The 23,737-nt window shown below is 39.9% G+C and overlaps 1 protein-coding gene across 11 annotated transcripts in view; it reads left to right on the forward strand.

Annotated features, from left to right (window-relative positions):
* The first annotated feature begins 11,530 nt into the window (after positions 1-11,530).
* The window catches only part of PECAM1 (platelet and endothelial cell adhesion molecule 1), a 102,727-nt gene continuing 90,520 nt past the window's right edge, over positions 11,531-23,737 (forward strand). For all 11 annotated transcript variants that reach the window (XM_043964374.1, XM_043964376.1, XM_043964378.1 and 8 more), the window contains exons 1-2: positions 11,531-11,773; positions 11,866-11,892. In XM_043964374.1, coding sequence (XP_043820309.1) covers positions 11,740-11,773; positions 11,866-11,892 — 61 coding nt within the window. In that variant the 5' untranslated portion in view covers positions 11,531-11,739. The remainder of the gene's footprint in view (positions 11,774-11,865; positions 11,893-23,737) is intronic.

A 23,737-nucleotide genomic window follows, 5' to 3' on the forward strand; every position in this document is an offset into this window, starting at 1 on the left:
ACTTCACCCTGTTTGCCTTAGTTTCCTCATCTGTAAAATGAGCTGGAGAGGGAAATGGCAAACCTCTCCAGTATCTTTGCCAAGAAAACCCCATATGGAGTTATGAAGAGCAGGACATGACTGAAAATGGGGGCAACTAGGTCGTGCAGTGGATACAGCACCAGCCCTGGATTCAGGAGGACCTGAGTTCAAATGTGGCCTCAGACACTTGACACTTACTAGCTGTGTGACCCTGGGCAAGTCACTTGACCTTCATTGCCCTGCAAAAAACAAAACAAAACAAAAAACTGGATAAAATGTATTCTTTTTATCACCAATTTAATGAAAGTCAAACAGTTAGAAACTGTAGCTAATGAACTTGAAATTGAAATGATTAAAATTGAGTACTGGGTCCTTTATGAGTGGCATATAGTTTATGGGCTGCTACTGTCACAAGGCATGCATATCCTGTACCATATATACATTTCTCTCATTCTTCTTATTGTGGTTTGACAAAAAGATTAGTTAACATTAAGATTTGTAAAACTTTAGTGATGGATTTTTGAAGAATATCATTACTCTTCAATTGCATTGCAGTGAAAATCAACTAACATTCAGAAAGTACAAAAATTAATCACATGTACCACAAGAACTTTGGAAAATTTAAAGATTGACACTGGAAATCATGAATCTCAGTTATTAAGTCAGCTAAATTTAAAGATATTCCATTTAATAAAACTAATACATTTCATGCTTTTCCTAGGAATATCTTACTAGATATGAACTTATTTCTTTTATTGGACAGAAACAATGGTGAAAGCACTTTAATTATTTTGATCTATTAGAACCATCTACTTTGGCCTTATGAAGAACTATGGACAACTAGTGAAAAAAATTGTATCCTTTAACTGATATTTTAAAATATGAAATCAGTTTGTATGATTTTCAAAATCTTATTGATAATAATGTAGAATCAAATAATTTCCCGATTTATGCAACTATAGAAAAAGCTAAGAGAGTAGTTAGCTTTATTTCAGTTAATAATGTTGAAGCTGAAAAAGGTTTCAGTTTAATGAATATAATTTGTATGAGGGTAATAAATAGTATAACAGTAGATCACATATGAAATTTAGATACTAGGGACAGCTAGGTGGTGCAGTGGATAAAGCACCAGCCCTGGATTCAGGAGGACCTGAGTTCATATCTGGCCTCAGACACTTGACACTTACTAGCTGTGTGACCTTGGGCAAGTCACTTAACTTCCAGTGCCTCACCAAAAAAAGAAAGAAAGGAAGAAAGGAAGGAAGAAAGAAAGAAAGAAAGAAAGAAAGAAAGAAAGAAAGAAAGAAAGAAAGAAAGAAAGAAAGAAAGAAAGAAAGAAAGAAAGAAAGAAAGAAATTTAGACAATAAATATACTGCTGAAAGAGTAAGCAGATGGTTGAATTGCAACCATAGAGTGACTATGGATACAAGAATTGCACAAAGGTGAATGAAAGCACTGTATGCAAATCAATTGATTATATGGAATTTATAATAAAGAACATTAGATATTTTATTATTTGTAATTGTGTGCTACCCAACTATATCTCAGTAAAATTTATAATAAACTTATGTACATATATGCATACTTTTTGCGGGGGAGGAGATCTGGCTGTTAAACATTTACTACCTCACCACTGAGGTTGTCCTAATTTTATGGAGGGAATGTTTTATTGAAATGTTTCTTAATATGCCATTTTATTAAATGCAGTTACTTTGATGACTAGAGAAAAAATAAAACTGTCTCATGGATATTTTAAATTCAACATGTCTAAAACCAAAGTCATTACCTTTCTTTTTCTTTTTTTCTTTTTTTCTTTAGCAACAAACATTTATTTTATTTTTTCCAGTTACATGTAAGGGTAGTTTTCAACATTCATTTTCATAAGATTTAGAGTTCCAAATTTTTCTCCCTCCCTCCCTCCCTTTCCTCCCCCCTCCACAAGATTGCAACCAGGTTATATATGTACAATCCACAAGTGTTCTTTTTATCAGTTCTTTCTATGGGGGTGAATAGTAAGCTTCCTCATTAGTTCCTTGGGATTGTCTTGGATCATTGCATTGCTGAGAGTAGTTAAGTCATTCACATTTGCTCATTGAACAATACTGCTGTCACTATGCACAATGTCCTCCCAACTCTGCTCACTTCACTATACATCGATGTTCATTAGTCTTTCCAGGTTTTTCTGGGATCATCCTGTTTGTCATTTCCTATAGCACATGACCATTCCACCACAATCATATAGCACAGCTTTTTCCATCATTCCTCAATTGATGGACATTCCTTGATTCTCAATTCTTAGCCTCCACAAAGAGTTGCTATAAATATTTTTTGTACAATTTTTCCCCTTTTCTCTTTTTCATGATTACTATTAACTGTTTCCCTTCCATCCTATTCCCTTCCCCATGATATTTATTCTATTATCCATCTTCTTTCATCCTATCACTCTTCAAAATGATTTGTTTCTGTCTGTCGCCTCCCCCAATATGCCCTTCCTTCTTTTGCCCCTCTCTCTTTATCCCCTTCCCCTCCTATTTTCCTGCAGGGTTAGAGAGATTACTCCACCTAATTGAGTGTGTACATTATTCCTTCCTTGAGCCAATTCTGATGAGTGTTAGGCTCATTTACTGCCCAGATTAAATAGATTACTCCACCCAGTTGTGTGTTAGTCCATCCTTGAGCCAATTCTGATGAGTTTAAGGTCTTTGAACCTTTTCTGATGAGGGTAAAATTCATTTATTGCCCTGCTCTTCTTCCATGTCTTCCCACTCTCCATAAGCCTTTTCCTGTTTCTTTCATGTAGGATTTCACCTCTGTCCTTCCCCCACCTCCTTCCCCCCCCTCCCCCCCCCCCCCCCCCCCCGTGCATTCCCCTCACTCCTCAATTTAACCCAAAGGATGTCATCATGGGGCAGCTAGGTGAAACAGTGGACAAAGCACCACCCCTGGACCCAGGGGGATCAGAGCCAAAATTCAGCCTCAGACACAAGACAGTCACCCACTGTATGACCCCAGGTATGTCCTCCAACTCCAATTTTTTATAGTTCTCTAGAGTCTTGTATTTGAAAGTCAAATTTGCCATTCAGTTCAGGTCTTTTCATCACAAAGATCTGAAAGTCTTCTTTTTCATTAAAGTCCCATTTTTTCTGGTGAAAGATTATGCTGAGTTTTGCTGCATAGGTGATTCTTGGTTGTAATCCCATTTCCTTTGCCCTCTGGAATATCATATTCCATGCCCTCCGGTCCTTTAATGTAGAAGCTGCTAGATCCTGTGCTAACCTGACTGGGGCTCCACAGTACTTGAATTCTTTCTTTTTGGCAGTTTGCAGTATTTTCTCCTTGATCTGAGAACTCTGGAATTTGGCTATAATATTCCTAGGAGTTTTCCTTTTGGGATCTCTTTCTGGAGGTGATCGGTGGATTCTTTCAATTTCTATTTTAGCTTCTTCTTCTAGAATTTCAGGGCAATTTTCCCTGACAATATCTTGGAAGATGATGTCTAAGCTCTTTCCTTGATCATGGTTTTCAGGTAGACCAATAATTTTCAAATTATGTCTCCTGCACCTATTTTCCAGGTCAGCAGTTTTTCCCAGAAGATATTTCACATTGCCCTCTATTTTTTTATTCATGTGGGTTTGCTTTATTGTGTCTTGGTTTCTTATAAAGTCACTGGCTTCCATTTGTTCAATCCTAATTCTTAGGCAATTATTTTCATCAGAGAGCTTTTGTACCTCCTTTTCCATTTGACTTTTCAAGCTGTTGACTTTTTTCTCATGTCTTTCCTGCATCACCCTCATTTCTCTTTCCATTTTTTCCTCTACCTCTCTAACTTTATCTTCAAAGTCCTTTTTGAGCACCTCTGTGGCCTGAGACCAACTGGTATTTTTCTTGGAAGCTTTAGACATAGGGGCCCTGATGTTGACATCTCCCTCTGAGGGTGCCCCTTGGTCTTCCTTGTTACTGAAGAAACTTTCTATGGTCCTCACCTTTCTCTCTGCTCATCTTTCCTTTCTTTTACTAGACTTTTAGCTCCTTAAAGTGGGGCACTGTTTCCAGGCTGCAGTATCCCAAGCTTAAGAAGTCCCAGGTGGTATGAATTAAGGAGGATCAGGTTCTTCACTTGCCTGGCCTGTTCCCTGGTCCTAGATGACCCCAGACCAACTTGCTAATCAACCAGCTTTGTGTGTTGTGGTTGTTAGCTTTGATGAACCTGTGCCCCTCCCCCACCTGGGCCACTGCTACTCAAGCCTGCCTCCTGATTCCCAGCAGGGGTGAAAAACCCAAGTTCTGCCTCAGCACCAGCATAGACCCCATGTAGTCTCCCCCCTGCCCAAGGCTCAGCCCACTCACCAGACTGTGAGCTTAGTTCCAGATGACACTGGCCCTTCAGCTGATTCAGAGGCTCTGGGGGTCTCCTTCTCTGGTGAGGCCTTCCTGGGATTGGATCTGTGTCAGGGTGACTGTGGGGTTGGGCTTGACTCCTGTCTCAGCACAGCAGCTCCCTCCTTCTGACCTTCCAAGCTGTTCTTGGTTAGAAGATGATTTCAGCACATTCTTCTGTGAGTTTTGCTGCTCCAGGCATTTTCCTATGGCATTATTTGGATGTTTTTTGGAGTTCGAGAGCTCACTGTCTTTCCTCAAGTCATTACCTTTCTCTCTAAGTCCTACCCTTTTCCTAATTTCCCCATTATTATCAAGCGTACCACCATCCTTCTAGTCACCCAGGCTTGAAATCTAGTTAACATTCCTGACTCTCTCTTAAGATCCATTTCTGGGGCAGCTAGATGGCACAGTGGATAGAGCACCGGTCCTGGAGTCAGGAGTACCTGAGTTCAAATCTGGTCTCAGACACTTAACACTTACTAGCTGCGTGACCTTGGGCAAGTCACTTAACCCCAATTGCCTCACTTAAAAAAAAAAAAAAGATCCATTTCCAATCAGTTGCTCAGTCCTGTCATTTCTACCTTCTTTCCTTTGATGTTGCCACCACCCTGCTCCAGTCCCTTATCCCCTCATACTTGGATTGTTACAATAGCCTCCATGTAGTCTAAAATTGATCTTCCTAAATTGAGGGTCTGATCATGTCAGGGATTCAATAAACCCCATTGAGTCTCTATTACTTCCAAGATCCACTATAAAATCTTCTGTTTGACTTTTAAAGCTCATAATTGGCCCCTTCCTACCTTTCCAATTTTCTTTCTTTTTCTTTTTTTCTTTTTGTGGGGCAACAAGGGTTAAGTGACTTGCCCAGGGTCACACAGCTAGTAAGTGTCAAGTGTCTGAGGCCGGATTTGAACTCAGGTCCTCCTGAATCCAGGGCCGGTGCTTTATCCACTGCACCACCTAGCTGCCTCCCACCTCCCAATCTTCTTACACCATACACCATGCCAAGCATTCTATTGTCCAGTGACACTGGCCTCTTCACTTGTCCTGGCACAAAACACTCTATCTCTGTACTCCAGGCATTTTCACTCTCCCACTTTATAATTCTCTCTCTCCTCATCTCTACCTCCTAGTTTCTCTGGCTTCCTTCAGTTTTCAGCTAAACTCTCACCTTCTGTGAAAATCCTTTCTCAGTCCTTAATCTTAGTGATTTTCCTCAGAAATGATCACCAATTTGTCTTGTATACACCTTTTTGAATGGAGTATCTTGCATGTTGTCTTACCTGGTGGATGATGAACTCTTTTTTTTTTTAATTAAAAAAAATTCTTTTCCCATGAGCTCTTTGAAAACAAGGTTTTCTTTTCTTTTGTTTTATTTTTGCTTTTATTTGTGTCCCCAGAGCTTGAGATGGTGCCTGGCACAGAGAAGACACTTAATAAATGCTTGCTGACTTGACTTTGTAGGGGCTCTTGAACTTTGGTTTTAAGTGGTTATTGACTCTTTTCTTTTTCAGGGCAATGAGGGTTAAATGACTTGCCCATGGTCACACAGCTAGTAAGTGTCAAGTGACTGAGGTCATATTTGAACTCAGGTCCTCCTGAATCCAGGGCTGGTACTTTATCCACTGTGCCACCTGGCTGCCCCTGGTTATTGACTCATAATGTAACCCCTTGGGCACCCCTCACTCTTATATAAAGCCCTAAGAATAACAACCCCCCCCCCCCACACACACACAAGGTAATTTTCAGGAACTTCTGATATATAGTTTCAGTAGGGCCTTTTGGCAGCTGCTCTGTATCGGTGAACATCACATCCCTTTATTCTAGTCAATTATCTCACTTTGGGTTAGACTTTTCCCAAATCCTCTCTGGTTTAGTTTGAAAATGAATTTCAGTCCCCCCAAAAAAGTTAATCTAAGATTAGATCATTGTTTTCTAGTCACCTATTCTTTTTTTTGCCATCACATTAAATTTAATAAACACTTCCTTAAAACAACCATACATAAAAGTCCCAAATTTCAAACTCAATCCCCCTTTTTGTTTGTTTTTCTCTATATATTGAAATGCCTATATTTGAGTTCCTAATACAAAATAGTTGTTTGTTTGTTTTCATTTATTTTTTTCCAGTGAGGAGTACAAAGAATTTTCCACTTAGGAGCTGAGGTTCAAACACATGGATTCTAACCATGCACTCTAATTATAGAATTAAGGTAGCACAAATGAGCTGAGTGGGACTGTGTATGATAGGACAGATGCTAAGAATCAGATGATATTTCGGGACAAATGATAGGGAAAGACAAGCCAAACTAAAATCCCAGATGGTGTGTTTAATAACATCATAGTAGGCACATGTAACTATCAGCAGGATATCTGTCCTTCCATTCAGACAGATGGTTGATGAAATCAGCTGCTAGGGATTTTTACACTGCATCGGGAAGGAATTTATAAGACATGATCTGATGAAATGACTAGCATAGAAAATTTGAGTATGAATTTTAACTAATTTAAGGGACTTTTATCTTAACAGAATATGAACCTAGAGAAGTATAAATCCTTTAAGGTCAAGGACTTTGTTTTGTGTTTGCAAATCCAGTACATATTACAGAGCCATGAACATTGGAAGCACTTAATAAATGAGTCACCTATTCTTAATTCCTGGCTTCCTTATGAATATTTGTAATTGGAAAAAATTCATTGCTTTGGTGCTGCAATTTGTAGGCAAGAAAACTCACTGTTTTCTGAGATTTGCAGTTTTAGAATCATAGAATGTCAGGAATTAGAGAAGCTCTATCACTTGACCAAATTAATCTCATTGTCTGTTTCTTTTCCCATCTTCTTTATTTCTATTGACAGAACAAACATTTTTGTAATCCCTGAGGCTGAAACCTATCTTGAGGCATGAAAAAAAAAGTCTTTTATTAGTACTTTGAAGCCATTTCTGAATACCCCCCCAACTGAGTTCTCTTTTGTAACAAAGGAAAACCGTTAAAAAAAACACAACAAAAACCAACAACCACCCAACAAGTGCAATGACCACAATGATCAATTCTGACATTGCACACCCAGAGTACTTCAGCTTGTTACTAAAAGGAAGGAAGGGTGTCTCATCATTTGTTATTTGGTACCAAGACTGGTCATTGTAATTGCGCATGGTTCAGTTTCCTCTTAGTTTTTTTTTTCCTTAAATTTGTGTTATTGTAGTCATCATAGGTATTGTTTCCTTGCCTCTGCTTATCTCTCTCATTTACTTCAAGTCTCCCTCTGTTTCTCTGAATTCCTCATATTTGCCATTCTTCGGAGTAATTTTTGACAACTGTCTCTCTACATCCAATCATTTGCTAATTCCTGATGACTCCTCTTCAACAACATTTCCTCAAATCTTGTCTCCTCTTTAGCTACCACCCTAGTTCAATACTTCATTTCTTCTTATCGGCACTATTGTGACAAGCCCCTAACTATTCTTTTCAGTGTGGGTGGAGCAACTCATCCCCATGGACTTGACTTTCTCACCAACTCTCTTGGTTCCCACCCTTTGGGAGGGAGTTTCCTGTCAAAACAAGTCCTGGGATAAAAATGAACAAACAAATAAATAAAAAATGAATTTGAAAGAAAGGAAGGAAGGGAGAAAGAAAGAAAAAAGGAAGGAAAAAGAAAGGAAGAAAGGAAGAACACCCTTGACTCCAATATGAGTCTAGACACAGAGCCACTATCCTCTCTTCCCCCTGCCAAAAAGACTACTGACACTACCTAGGAGAGAGAGAGAGAGAGAGAGAGAGAGAGAGAGAGAGAGAGAGAGAGAGAGAGAGAGAGAGAGAGAGAGAGAGAGAGATCCTGTATTAGAATTCCCTCTGCCTTGAAAAATTATAAAAAAAAATAATCAGTAGTTCTTTTTCTTTAGCTCTGAGTCTCCCAGCAGAGAAAAGCTCTGGCAAAACACCATAGTTGTAAATCCCCATCACAAGGGCTCCCTTATGGCTCTTCTCTGATATGTTTGAGCACATTTCATTCATGTAATGATTATTTCAGTGTCTCTGTCTCTTTCTTCCTCTACTTTTCAACTTTTTATTTTTTACTTCTTCCTTGATGCCTACACATATCACCAAACCTTCTCTAAGAGCATGCACACTAGGGCTGGTTCTAGTAATCCCACCCTTTTCAATATCATATATCATATCATATCATATCATATCATATCATATCATATCATATCATGTCATATCATATCATATCATATCATATCATATATTAATCTGTCCACACAGCTCTGGCTCTGGAGTCTGGCACTAACTCTCACAGCTGAACAACTTCCCCTTTCACTGTAGACAGTCTTCAGCTCAGTTACTTCAACTCCCTCCCCCCCCATATCCAAACACACACACACACACACACACACACACGCACATGCACAGGCACACGCAAACACACTGTTCAGTGTTAATGCATTCTCCAGTGGCCTGCCATTTTTTAATCTGGGAGAATGAATGTATGAGTCACATTAGACCCCTTCAATTAGTCCCTAGGTGAGGGCAAATCCCTGGAGGATTGAGGAGGAAAATGCTGGTGTGATTTCCGTCAGAATCAACAGGCAGCCATCTCTACTGTTCTGATTTCCTTGATAGCACTAAGATGATACTATGTATATATTATTACATGTGTACATATTGTCTCTCCCCCCAAGCAGAATGTAGGGTACTCGAGCACGTGTGCGAGCGCGCGCGCGCGCACACACACACACATACACACACACACAGAAATCCACCCCTCTTTTACATATTTTGCATTTGATTGAAGGAAGGGAGAACAATAAGCAGACACACAGACACAGCAAGAAACAAGCCCCCCCCACCCCAAACCACCATATATGCACACACAGACAAATGGAGACAACGAGACACAAAACCCGATGGACACAGGAACATCGAGTTGTATAAGTAGAGAAAGGCAAACACAGAGAAATGTAGAAAATGGGAAACGGAGCAGGGAGGCTTAGACTTTTCAATGTTTATGTTCCCTTGACTGTGGACATCAGAGTAAGTTATCACTGCTGTGTGCTGATAACTTCCCTAGCACTTTAAAACAGTCCTCACTGTATCAGGAAACGTCTTTTCTGTTTTTACTTTCAAACTTCAAAGTTTATTATTGAAATGAGCGATTATATTCCAATGGAATTATAAAGGGTTTTTTTTTTCAGCATGTGAAAGAACGACATAAGTTTTAGAAGTTTACTTTGGATCCATAGCATGTCAGCCTATTTACTCCCAGATGCTTACCAATCTCATCAAAAGCTCCCCAAAGCCACTTATTCTACTGGTTCTGGAAATCGCCAGCATTTCTTTAATTCTTCTGGGACATACTAGCTATGTGACCCTGGGCAAGTCACTTAACCCTTATTGCCCCCCTCCCCCCCAAATTCTTCTGGGACTTTATTCTTTTGAAAATTCAAATCAAATCCTTTTTTGTTTGTTTCTTTTGGTTGGATGGTGAGCTGGAATGTAGAACAGGAGGGAAAACCAATTTTGTTATACCATTCAGAAACAAATGGGTTAAGTATTATTCTCAGCTCTTCAAATGTTTTTGCCCCCCTTTTAAAAAATAGTATTTTATTTTTCTACAATTACTTGTAAAGATAATTTTCAACATTCATGTTTGTAAGATTTTGAGTTCCAAACTTTTCTCCTTCCCCCCTCCCAAAGCCAGCAAGCAATCTGATATAGGTTATATAGTACAATCACGTTAAACATATTTCCACATTAGTCATGTTGTGAGAGAAAATCAGAACAAAAGGGAAAAAATCACAAGAAATAAGAAACAAAAACCAACAACAGCAACGAAAGTGAAAACAGTAAGCTTTGATCTGCATTCTGATTCCATAGTTCTTTTGCTGGATGTGGAGAGCTTTTCCATCATGAGTTTTTTGGAATTGTATTGGATCACTGTATTGCTGAGAAGAGCTAAGTCTATCACAGTTGATCATCACACAATGTTCAACTGCTTTTCTTTTTTTAATCAAACCTCAGTTGGGTCTGAATATTAGAGGTACAATAGAGTAGACTATTAGATGTGGAAAGGTATGGTGAATTATTTCCTAGATTTTAAGTCTAGGGTCAGAAAATCATCATATCTTGATACTTGCCTTATGCTGCATAAAATCAAGGGTCCAGCTCTTGATTCAGAGGTTTATCCCCGTAACCTAACTTGTAAGACACTGTTAACAGTTACTAGGAAGGAGCTACAGGAAAAAGGAATGGAACTTATCCTCAAAGCAAGGTGAACCAGAAGATGGGGAACCAGTTTTACTACAGGGTGCACAAGACTAGAAGGTGCTAACGGCACTTGAACTTAGCAACTAGTTTGCAAGAATAATGAATTAAAATTTCATACAAGTCTTCTGCACCTCACTTCCAGGTGAACTCTTCTGAGGCTGGAGCACTTGATCATATACACCTCCCCCCAGCCTCTCCTGACCTCCACCTCCATCAGCCTCACCTACCATGGCTTCATTTCCTTAGTAGAGGAGGGGAAAATTTCATCATAGTGGAAAATTAATGGAATTTAAAGTCCTTGAATTTGAGTTCTGTCCCTGTCACTCTTGGGCACCTTTCTTAGCCTCAGTCTCCTCCTCTGTAAAATGATGATAACAGTGAATCTCCCAGTATTGTAATGTACTTTTTAACCATGCAGAGTTACACAGATGCAATATTATGATTTATTAGCAAACCCTGATGACTCTGGCGAAGCAAACCAAGACTTTTTTTTCCCTACCAAGGGCTTAGCAGTAAGGAAAATTTTTAAATCTAGATTTATGCCTACTTTAAAATGAGAATAGTAAAAGGGGAAGAGAGATCTTTCTGTCAATCAGGGGAGAAATCTCCCTGGGTTGAAGTAGAAAGAAACTGGAAGGTCCCTTCATTAGAAAATGAGGTAGTGTGAAGGTGGCGGGGAGTCAAAAGGAAGATTGACAGGTGTGCCAAGACAAATGTCATTTGTGCTTCTTGTTTTCAAATATACTTTAAGAAACTAAACAAAGAAAATTAGTTCAGCAGCCCCTCAGGAAAAGGCCAGTCATTTCCTGAGTAGCTATCAATCCCGGCCAGAAGCTCATTGTTTCCAGTTTCCAGTAATGGCAGCTATTACCTGACCAGAGAGCCACAGGCCGTTTGCTATTCACAAAGGGGAAAAACCTTCCAAGGGTGAATCTTAACTTTTCGCACTAAGGCTTACTTATCTTTTGCTTCTTTTGAAGACAACCCTTCTTACCAGCTCCCTTGGTCGCACTTAATCGTCAGCGAATGAGCACTCCCAGGTTCTAGATTGGGGAACTATTACTCCAAGACAAGATGTATCTGGCTCTTCTGGGGATGCTTTGGTTCTGTAAGTTTTTATTTTCATCTTAGTTCCTGAAATTTCGTAGGATGTGAAGCTTCTGAGATAGTGACACTTTGTCTTTTTTTTTTTTTTTTCAGGTCCAAGACTGAAAGGTCAAGAAAACTGTAAGTTGTGGAATTTTCTACCTTCCCCTGTCCACCTTTTGTCTTGTCCAGGATCTTGTCTAGGATCATAGATTTAGAGCCAAAGAGTTTGGAGGTGGTGTAGTTTAACTCATTCATTTGGCAGATGAGGGAACTGAAGACAGGGAGGTCAGGGAGTTCTCTTTCTGCTATACCAAATTGCCTAGTTGGGAATTTTATAAATTAAAATTAGACTGATTTGTTGACAATTTTAACAGATGGCTAAAAGGTTACAAGTTCCTCTTTTGGAAGATCAGAAAGAGATATAAAAGTATGATTCTATTTGCACCCATGTAAGAAAAAAATGTGTTTTATTTCCCTTAGTCCCAAACACTTGCATTTAACAATAATGTTGGAAATGTCATGAAAATTCTAATTCTAAGTGGGCAGCTGTTTGGTTTTGGAAGAAAGTAGAAAAAATGAGCCACCTCGTAATCTTTATTTTCTCTTTCTACTGCCAACCTCACTCCCATTCAACACACAAAGGGGTTTTTTTTAGACAGGAGCAGAGTTTTAAGTGATTAATCATTGCTGTGATTTTTTTTCTTCTTCACAAATAATTGATTGGGTTTATGTTCGATCCCGACCCCAGGCAACTCAGAATGTTGTGATTAGGAAGAATAAGGTGTGTATGTGTATCGGGTGTGTGTATCATTGAAGTCTAGTGTATTGATAAAGTGAAAATTACACATATGGAAATTTAGTTTGGGATAATGAAATATATCTGAAATGAGGGATTTGTTTTAGTATTTTGAAAGAGTTTGGCATTATTTAAGTAAGTCTGGGAACAAGAAAAGAGGACTTTATATAGGGTAGAGGGTAGAGTTCCAATTGCTGAATGGGGAGGAAGTAAAACTGAGGCTCCAGAAAAATGGGTGAAAATGTGTTGCTGTTAAATTGGCCTTTGAGTTCAGATTACTTGAGTGTCTTCTGGGGAAGCAGTGTGGAATAGCAGGGACGGCAGGGGAGTTAGAGTTGGGAAGCACTGGAATCAAATCCTGTCTCAGACAATTATCAGTTATGTGACTGGAGGCAAGTCAGTTCATGTCTGTGTCTCAGTTTTCTCATCTGTAAAATGAAGGAATTGAGCTTCATGACCTTTTAAGTCTCTTCTAATCCTAGATCTGTGTGTATGTGTGTGTGTTTTAAGGGTAAGCATTCAGTACTCTTTATACTTTCCAAAGTACCTTCCCCCATATTTGATTTCTATGACAACCTAGGAAGGTTAAGTTAAGCAAGTATTATTATCTTGATTTGACAGATGAGGATACTAAGCTCCAGAAAACAGAAGTGAGTTCTTTAAGATTATGCAGTGAATTCGTGGTTGGCATAGGGATTAGAATACAGGTCTCTGGTTTTACAATCTTCTTTCCCTCTCCATAAAATGGGAACAATTTAATCTGCCCTAATCACTTCTGAGGGAGTGTCCTCCAGGTCTGGAATGTTCTCCTTCTTCATCTCCATCTTTTAGAATCTCTGGTTTCCTTCAAGTCTGGGCTCAGGAATCACCTTCTGCATGGAACCTTTCCTGGCACCCCAAACTGCTTTTCCCACCAAACCTTGAATCTGTATTTTGTCTGTGATTTGTGTATGTTTATATGTGTATAGATGTATGCCTCTCTCTCGCTCTCTCTCTCTTGCTCTTTCTTTCTATCAATCTATCAATCTCTCCCTTTCTCTCATCTATCTCTCATCTCTCATCTATCTATCTATCTATCTATCTATCTATCTATCTATCTATCTATCTATCTATCTATCTATCTATCTATCTATCTAATCTATCATCTTTCTATCTACCTATCATCTATCTCTATCTACCTACCTAACATCTATATTATCTATCTATAATCTATCAATCTAATCTATCTATCTATCCAATCTCTTCTTTCTATCAGCATATACATTCCTTAGAGGCTGGGACTGTTTCAGTTTTATATTTACTTTCTCAGGGCCTACCACAGCATCCAAAACACAGAAGATATTCAGTAAATGCTTGTTGATAGATGAGGGCAGAAAGTCCTTTGAAAAATGGAAATGCTATCCTTGTGCATGGTCTTGGTATGTTTGGTAAAAATTCCCAGGAATTAAAGGCTCCTCATGGCTCTTCTGTTTTTAATTTATGTAGCAATGCACACTTAGGGCAGCTGGGTGGCACAGTGGATAGAGCTGGGCCTGGAGTCAGGAAGACTTGAGTTCAAATCTGGCCTCAGACACCTTACTTGCTGTGTGACTTTAGGCAAGTCACTTAACCCTGTTTGCCTCAATTTCCTCATCTGTAAAATGAGCTGGAGAGGAAAATGGCAAACTAGTATCTTTGCTAAGAAACACCTCCCCTCACCCACCAAAAAAGGGGATCACAAAGAGTCAGACACAACCGAAATGATTAAACAATGACAACAACAGCAATGCACATTTAGACTAGTCACTTCTTTTTAGGCTTCAGTTTCCTCCTTGGTAAAATGAGGTAACTGGACCAGGTGATCTCTAAAGCCTCTTTCAGTTCTGACATTTTAAAATGATTTCAATCCATAACCAGAAGGACATTTGTTCTTCGCTCGAGATAGTTTAGGATTCCCCTTTCCCTAGTAATTAGGAGAGGAAGAGAGCCACTTGACTGGACCCACTGATTTCATCTCAGTGGGTTTCCTAACATGAGTCAGTGAGATGGCTGACTGGGGCCAGGGACACAGTTTGTAGTCATGCAGCTGAGAAAATTAACTGGTTCCCCTGGCAATTGAAAAACATGACTTCAACCTTATAAGATTTGTCTCTAAACTAACAGAATTGACCAGCTGCATATTTGAATGAGTAATTGTGTGGGATATCATTTAAGTCCAGAAAGTTGGGTGGGGATGCAGACATCGAAGAACAATGGAGGGGGCAGCTAGGTGGTGCAGTGGATAGAGCACTGGCCCTGGATTCAGGAGGACCTGAGTTCAAATCTGGCCTCAGAAACTTGACACTCACTAGCTGTGTGACCCTGGGCAAGTCACTTAACCCCAATTGCCTCACCAAAAACAACAAAGAAACAAAAACAACAATGGAGGAGGGCAGTGGAGAGTGGGGGTAGTTAGGGGTTTGTCCCTGGTTGCTCTTCTGGCACCAGGCCCACAATCTTGTTGCCAAGTAGCCACAAAAGAAAAAAGAAAAGAGAGATGGGACCCAGGAAGAGAGGGAGACACTTACCAGAGCCCCTGACATCAATGTTTGTACAACAGATAGGCCTGATTCTTAAGTAAAGCCCATGCCTTAGCTGCTGGCTGATGGCATATGTCATGGTGTTCCACCAGGCACAGACCCTGGCCACTGCTCCTCCTTGAGAACTGGGAAGAGGAGAGAAGAGCCATAGATTAGGGAACCACTGAATCCCAGAGCTGTGATAGATAGATTTTAGAGCTCCTTTCATTCAATTCTTATGCAAAACATGAATCTTATCTACACCATCTAAAAACGGTCCCTCTGACCTCTCTTTGAAGACTTCTAGTGATAAGATCTTAGGTCAGTCCATTCCATTTTTTAAAACAGCTCTGATTATTAGGAATTTTTCTCTCATACAGGACGTCCCAAACACCTTTGTTCAGTTTTGAGCTTTAATAGCTTATTGTTGTTTAGGGTTTTTTTTCTGTCATGTCCTACTTTTCGTGACCCCTTTTGGCAGAGATATGCTGGAGTGGTTTACTATTTCTTTCTTCAGCTCATTTTACAGATGAGGAAACTGAGGCAAACAGGGTGAAGTGACTTGCCCAGGGTCACACAGCTAGTAAGTGTCTGAGGCCAGATTTGAACTCAGGAAGATGAGTCTTCCTGACTTTAGGCCCAGCACTCTATACTCTGCTCTTCCCTTTAATAGCTTAGGGCTATTAAATTAATAATTATTAAAACTTTAAAATTCACTAAGACTTTTGGGATACCCTATTTTAACCTTCTATAACTTTCACCCACTAGTCTTGGCTCTGGCGTCAAGCAGAAGTCTAATCCCTCTCTCACATCCTAAAAATTATTGCGTCCCTTCTACATCTTTCCTTCTTCTTCCCCAATACTTCCCCTTCTTCTTTCAAGGACAAAAGTCTTTTAACCATTCAAATGCTTTATGAAAACTAGCTAGGTGGCTCAGGGGAAGACAGAATGCTGGACCTGGAATCAGGAAAATACAGTTAAAATACAGCCTCAGATACTTACTAGCAGTGTAACCCTCGGCAAGTCATTTAACTTCTTCCAGCCTCAACTTTCTTACCTGTGAAATGAGGGTAATAATAGCACCTACCTCCTAGAATTGTTGTGAGGATAAAGTAAGATAATATTTGTAAAGTACTTTACAGACCTTAAAGCACTATATAAATGCTAGTTGTCATTATTATGTTAAAATTGTATCTTCTGGTCCCCCCAACCCAACACCACCCCCCTCCCCCCCACCCCCGACCTCCTCACCCCCAGTCAGTATAGTTTATAAGTTGTTTGGTTGTGGTCCTTAGTGCTTGAAAAGGGCCAAAATGACATCACTATGTTGGGGTCAAGATTCAGTGTGTGGGACTGTAATTGATCAGACTAATATGAACTCTATACCACAAATTGGGCATAAATAGTCCATATGAACATTTGGACTGGAGATGGCTCTAAATTTATGCATTTTACATTTCTTTTGAGCTACTGCAATTCTGCTTTGCCTATAGAGGACAGACCTTTTTTGATGCTCACACTCCATGTTGGGCAGTCCTGTGGCACTGTCTTCCATGTCTCATAATCGATCCCAAAGTTCTTCAGAGAGACCTCAAAAGTGTCCTTGTATCATTTCTTTTGACCTCCATGTGAGTGCCCACCTTGTGTGAGTTCTCTGTAAAATAGTCTTTTAGGTAAACACACAGTTGGCATTCGAACATGCTTGGCAATTTAGTTTGAGAAAAGACCTTAGTGTCTAGTACCTTTGTATAAGTTTATAAGTAGCCAGTGTATGATAGCCATAGCAGGAAGTAAGATTGCAAAGGGGAACCTAGACATCTCAAAAACCAAAGGAGAATAATTTATAAATTGTGTCATCTAATAACCAAAAAAAAAATCATATACTAGTAAATATGTGCTGAATTAGGAGAAGCCATGTAGGCTTTACTGTCAGGGACTTTTGGTCCTGTGATGTATAAATCTTTTTTTTTTTTTTTTTTTTTTTTTGCGGGGCAATGAGGGTTAAGTGACTTGTCCAGGGTTATACAGTTAGTGTCAAGTGTCTGAGGCCGGATTTGAACTCAGGTCCTCCTGACTCCAGGACTGGTGTGATGTATAAATCTTACCAAAAGGAGCTGGTAATTTGAGATGAGGTGGACATATTAATTTTAAAGTTTTCTTGACCACTTTGAGATGATTTGGATGTGTTAATGAACTAACCCCAAGGTGATACAGATAAGAGTTAGTCTGTTCACCCCAAAAAACCCTATAAGAATGAAACCCCAAATTCCTGAGCACTCTTCCCTCTCCTAAAGGTGTGTGCTATTTGAGTGCTCCTAACTCTAATCCATGGTTGCATGAGAGATTATTTGTGACTCTCCATTTCTCTATTTTCTTCCCCATGCTGCCTGCCTTCCTTTTTTAAAAAATTTTTGCTGGGCAATGAGGCTTAAGTGACTTGCCCAGGATCACACAGCTAGTAAGTGTCAAGTGTCTGAGGCCGGATTTGAATTTAGGTCCTCCTGAATCCAGGGCCAGTGCTTTATCCACTGCACCATCTAGCTGCCCCCTTCCTTCCTTCCTTTACAACCATATCCCCCACACCATCTGCCTCTGTATCCCTTTTCACTCCTTATCTCTGTACTCTCTGTGTGACTGCAGCCTCATTCCCTGCCATCCATCATAGTTTTTCTCAGGGAGTACCCAAAGAACCAGTTACACCTGCCCCACATCAGAATTTCATAAATTAATTATAAATTCACCATCATTATTATGATGAATCTTTCAATTCTAAAATCTTTGAATCTTTCAATTTTCTTTGCTCTGGTCCTCCCCTCCCAATTCTTTCAAGGAGAAAACTCTTCATTAGTTTCTAGAATATGCAGCTGTTCTTTAGAGGCTTGCATTTCTAGCTGTGCTCCTATAGCCCTATGGAAAATTATGTTTCCAGCTTTTCCAAGAAGAGAATACACTTCATTGACATATTTGTGTCTGAAAAATGGACTCTATCAGGAAGGGTGGTGGAAAGAGGACTAGGTCAGAGCATCTGGGTTTGAATTTCCACTCTGTCCCATTACTACTTGTATGATTAGAAACTTCATTTCTTTGGGTCTTATTTTCCTCTACTGTAAAATCAGAGTGTTGGACTAGATGACTTCCTAAGGCCCCTTCTATTTCTAAATCTAAGACCTCTAATTTGAGGTCTTATGAGTCTTAGCAAGATGGAGCCTTCATTCAACAGGTATTTCTTGTTGTCTGGTCAAAGAATTTAGTGATAATAATACTGCTGTCCTCCATGACCAGGTAACATTGGTTTCCTTGCTATTCCTTGCACAAGATTCTATATCACTCCATCAGGAGGGTTTTTGCTGGCTGACCTCCCTGCTTGGTTTGCTCTCTCTCTCTCTCTCTCTTGCTCTCTCCCTCCATCTCTGCTTCATGGCTTTTCTGACTTCAAATCCCAGTCAAAGATCTCTGCTTAGCAAAAACCTTTTCCCTATCCCTCTTAATGCTAGCGCTCTCTCTCTGTTGTTTATCCTATCTTCGTCTTTTTTTACGTAGTTGTTTACATGTTTTCTTCTCTGTTAGATTATTAACTCCATGGGGGCAGCTAGGTGGTGCAGTGGATAAAGCACTGGCCCTGGATTCAGGAGGACCTGAGTTCAAATCCAGTCTCAGACACTTGACACTTACTAGCTGTGTGACCCTGGACAAGTCACTTAACCCTCACTGCCTCACAAAACCAAACCAAAACAAAAAACCCCAAAACTCAAAAAAACCAGACTATTAACTCCTTGAGGGTAGGGAATATTTTTTGCATTTCTTTGTATCCCCAAATGCTTAACACTGTATCTGGCACATAAGAAGCATTTAATAAAACCTTTTTGACTGACTGAATAAGAAAATGCAGCTGTTGGGTGCCCACTCAGGATGAAAACCAGCTGGCCACTCCAATGTTCAGTCTAAATCAATTTAACTAAGCAGGTTCATAGAGTGCACAAAAAAATCTATGCAATTGTTCTGGAATCAAAGAGTTAACTCTCTAATATGCCACAAAGCTTCCTAAGCTCATCCATGGTTGGTAGGGGGGACCAGGTGGTAGAATCCTTATTTTGGGGAATAAGAACAAAAAAATAGAGCTCACACATCAGGCAGAGGAACATGAGAACATGGGCAGCTTCCATTATAGATGAGAGCCAGTTTTTTTTTTTCTTTTTTGCCAGTAGTGATTGCAAAGGATGTAAGATATTAAAGGGGAAGGACAGCCTTTTTGAAACTAGCCTTTATGTTCATCTATATGCCAGTGGTTCCTACCTAGTGGCCATTTATTGCTGTCATTCAAATTTTGTTCAAGGCCTTTTGGAATCTATTTTTTCCTGCCTTTTCTTCTGCTTGGGTCTGCATATAATGAGTTCCCTAAGTTGATTGCGTGTTGTGTGAAATAAATGGAATTCATTATCTTCCCTCCCAACTTATGCTATTCCAAACTTCCCTATTTTTATTGAAGGTACTACCATTCTTCAGTTTCCCAGACTTGTAAGCATGGCGTTATCCTCAACTCTTCACTTTTCTTCACCCCATATAACCAATCAGTTGCCAAATCTTGCTTTTTCTGCTTCTACATCATCACTCGAATTCAACTCTATCCCTCTTTACTCACACAGTTCAGGGCCACATCACCCTCATTAGATTATTGAGATGTCTTTCTCATTGCTCTCTAGTTTCTCTCCACCTCAGGCCATGCTCAGTCCACACTTTCTTTCTTTCTTTTTTTTTTTTGCAGGGCAATGGGGTTAAGTGACTTGCCCAGGGTCACACAGCTGGTAAGTGTCAAGTGTCTGAGGCCAGATTTGAACTCAGGTACTCCTGAATCCAGGGCTGGTGCTTTATCCACTGCACCACCTAGCCGCCCCTCAGTCCACACTTAATGGCTGTATGTCCCTGGTAAGTCACTTAACCTCTATATGCCTCAGTTTCCTCGACTGTAAAATCAGGATTAATAAGTAAATGAGATAATATTTGTAAAGTGCTTAGCACAGTGCATGGCACATAGTAGGTACTTAATAAGTGCTTATTCTCTGCCTCTCTCCCTCCCCACATTGCTGCCAAAGTGATTTTCCCTGTTACTTGCCTTTTCAAGAAAGTCCAATGGCCCCCTATTTTCTCCAGAGTAAAACATAAACCCTGTTTAGCTTGTACGCCTTTCACAGTCTGGCCCCAAATTTATCTTTCTAGTCTCACTGGACATTACTTCTTCTCCTACACTGCTGATCTAGTCAAACAGTCCTTTCTTTTCCTCACGTATCTGTTCCCCTATCTCCCATCTCTATGCCTTTGTTTCTTTCCTCTTTTTAAAATTTTTTTTATATGCCTTTGTTTCTTAAGTCAAGAATGTACTCTTCCCTCACCTCAACCTCACAGAATCATTCTCTTCTTTCAAGATGCAGGTTTTGCACAGTCCTCAGCATGAATCCTTACCTGATCTTTGCTGTCTCTCCCCTCCAACTGCTAGTGTCCTTCCTCCCCAACTACCTTTTATATAACTTTTTAGTGTTTATTCTCTTTGTCCTTATTCTGTATATATTTCTATATCCATTCTTTTTTTTTTTTTGTGAGGCAATTGGGGTTAAGTGACTTGCCCAGTGTCACACAGCTAGTCTCAAGTGTCTGAGGTTGGATTTGAACCTAGGTCCTCTAGACTCCAGGGCCAGTGCTCTATCCACTGCGCCATCTAGCTGCCCCTATATCCATTCTTTTAACAACTGCCCACCCCCCATACCAATCTCCAGTTTTGGAACTGGATGAAATCATCTTGGCCATTGTTCCTGGATGTGACATGTCAATCTACTCCCCTATGGTCCTACTTACCATCCCTATAATTTTCCAGACCAAAGTGCCCTTCTTCAGCCTCTACTCCTCTATGTATATTATATTCCCCTATTAGAAAGTTAGTTCCAGGGATTCTTTACTTTGGGATGTGTATCCTTAGCACTTGGTACTGTGCTTGGTAACACAGTAAGGCCTTATTTGATAAATGATTTATTCATCCATCCATCCATCTATCCATATGTGTATTTATTATTAAATATAATTTTTTCAAAGAAGAGATTGTTCGTTCTTTATCTTTTTATCCTTAACTCCTATCAAGATACCTGGAACTTGGTAAACTAGGAGTTGGCCAGCCAAATCCTGTCCAATGCCTGCTTTTGTATGCCTATGACCTAAATTATTTTTATATTTTTATGGTGGGCCGTACAAAAGTAGACCTGGTCATATTTGGTCCGTGGCCATATTTTGTCTGTGGTAGATGCTTCATAAATGCTTTTGATTGATTGATTTTATTAATTCTAAGCTTACCTTGTTTAAATTTCAAAGGGCACTCCTCATTCAAATATACTGGAATTTAGGAAACATGTCAATTGATCAACCAGCAAGCATTTATTTTTATATGCCAATAACTAGGTATACAAAAACTAAGGTGAAACTGTCTTTGACTTCAAGATGCTTGCATATATAGAAAGATGCAAAATAGATATGAGGTCATTTGAGAATGAGGGAAGGGGGCGGCTAGGTGCACAGTGGATAAAGCACTGGCCCTGGATTCAGGAGTACCTGAGTTCAAATCTGGCCTCAGACACTTGACACTTACTAGCTGTGTGACCCTGGGCAAGTCACTTAACCCCAATTGCCCCGCAAAAAAAAAGAAAAAAGAAAAAAAAAGAAAAAGAGAATGAGGGAGGTACAAGAAAAGCGTCATGGAGAAGGTGGTACTTCATCTGCATTTTGAAGGAAACTTAGAGATTCTAAAAGGCTAATATGAAGAGGGAATACATTCTAGGCATGGGGGACAGTTGAGAGATAGAATGTCATATGTGAAAAACAGTAAGAAAGAGTCTGTTTGGACCTTGAGTGCATGAAGAAGGATATCTGTAACATGTTTTGGGAATTTCAGGGTCAGATGCTGTAGAGAGGTCAAGAAAGATGAGGACTGAGAAAAGGCCAGCAGATTTTGATATTTAATGATCACTGTTATTTTTGGAAAGAGAAATGATGAGACAGAAGCTAGATTATAAAGTCTAAAAGTGGGTGAGAGATGAGAAAATGAAGTCAATAAATATAGACAATTTTTTTCCTAGTAGTTGGTCCAAAAAAGAGAGGAGAGATATAAGATGATAGCTTGAGGGGATGGTTGGATCAGGTGAAAGACTTTTATGTTTGGGGTAAATGATTGTATTTGTAGGCAGCAAGCAGAGAAAAAAAAAACAGTAGTTAGGAAAAGAATGAAGATCAGAGAGAAATAAGTGATGATTGTGGGGGCTGTCACTAAGATGTCCATGTTTACATCTTCTATGGCAACAAATGGTTATTTTGTTTGTTTCTAAACAAGCTCTGTGATGGACCATATGTTTGTCCTCTGAGGATCACAAAGTACCATAGAGGAATGAAGTTTTCAGCCATAGCAACTCTTAAGGACCATCATTAAATTGGGAAAGAAGTCACAATTTATATTGGTAGAGAGGATACCCACCCTGAGGAAAGCGTGGATCTTTGAAGTATTGAACTATATACAACCACGTCTTCTCTCAACTTTCCCCTTCTAAACTGGAAAGTTCAAGTCCTTTTGGTTAGGCCTCATTAAGTGACTCCTCCCCACCACAAAACTTCACAAAAATAAGAGCAGTAACAGAAAACAAACCTATTTTCATTTGGATTACCCATCTTTCTTTGAAGCCTTTGCTTCGAGTGGTGACCAGAATGTTTTGGTGTTCTCCGTGCAGACCCACCCTATTTTTATTTAAATAAAGACAAACTAGAAAGGTAGCATGGGGTAGTTGTTAAAAATTTGATACTGGAGTCAATAAGACCTAGATTGGAGCCTTGTTTCTGATTCGTACTGTGGAAATTTATTTTGATTTGGGGACCCTACCTTTAGGCTGAGATTAGAAAGCCTTAGGCCCTCAGGGTCTCTCCCCCTCCTCCTCAGCTTCAGCTGAGCGGAAAAAGCCCCGTGGGCTATACAAGACGCCAGGTCAGACAGCTAGGGGGAAAAAAAAAGCCCTCAGCTCCCTCCTATCTGAGTGGAGCTATCTGAAAGATAGCCTGTGCTGAGGCAAGAGAAGTGGGAGTGCACCCCCCCCCCCAAACCAGCCACAGCCCTGGCTGGCGGATTAGCTTGGTCTGTGGGGGCAAAGGAAGTCCCGAGATTTGAGTGGAGAGAAGAAAAGGTATATATAGACCTGGGAGTTAGACAGGAGAAGAAAGGAAGACTCGGGGACAGACTAGATAGAGAGACAAGATTGGAGAGGGGTGACTAGAGGGGAGCGTGGACAAGGGTGGAGAAGAGTTCGGTTAGGGAAAGGAGAGACGGGGCTGACAAGGTTACAGGCCTTAATACAAATCAGGGAAAGTGTAACGTGCCCTGAGGCCGGAGGCGGCTAAGGCCCTTATTGTATTCAAGAAGTTCTAAGCGCAGCAGGTGGGAAAGAGACAGCAAGAAAGCAGTCAGGTTGTACATTTTATTTCCCTGTATTCTTAATTTTCAACAGTATCTCATAAATAAACTCTGCTTTGATTATTTAGTTAATAGCCTTCTTAATCTTTAGTTTATCAGTTTGGTAGCAGTGTGGTGGAACTTTATAAATGGCCCACATTAAATTAACGAAGTCAGATA

This window comes from Dromiciops gliroides, chromosome 4, assembly GCF_019393635.1.
Source record: "Dromiciops gliroides isolate mDroGli1 chromosome 4, mDroGli1.pri, whole genome shotgun sequence".
In the NCBI taxonomy this organism is placed as follows: Eukaryota; Metazoa; Chordata; class Mammalia; order Microbiotheria; family Microbiotheriidae; genus Dromiciops; species Dromiciops gliroides.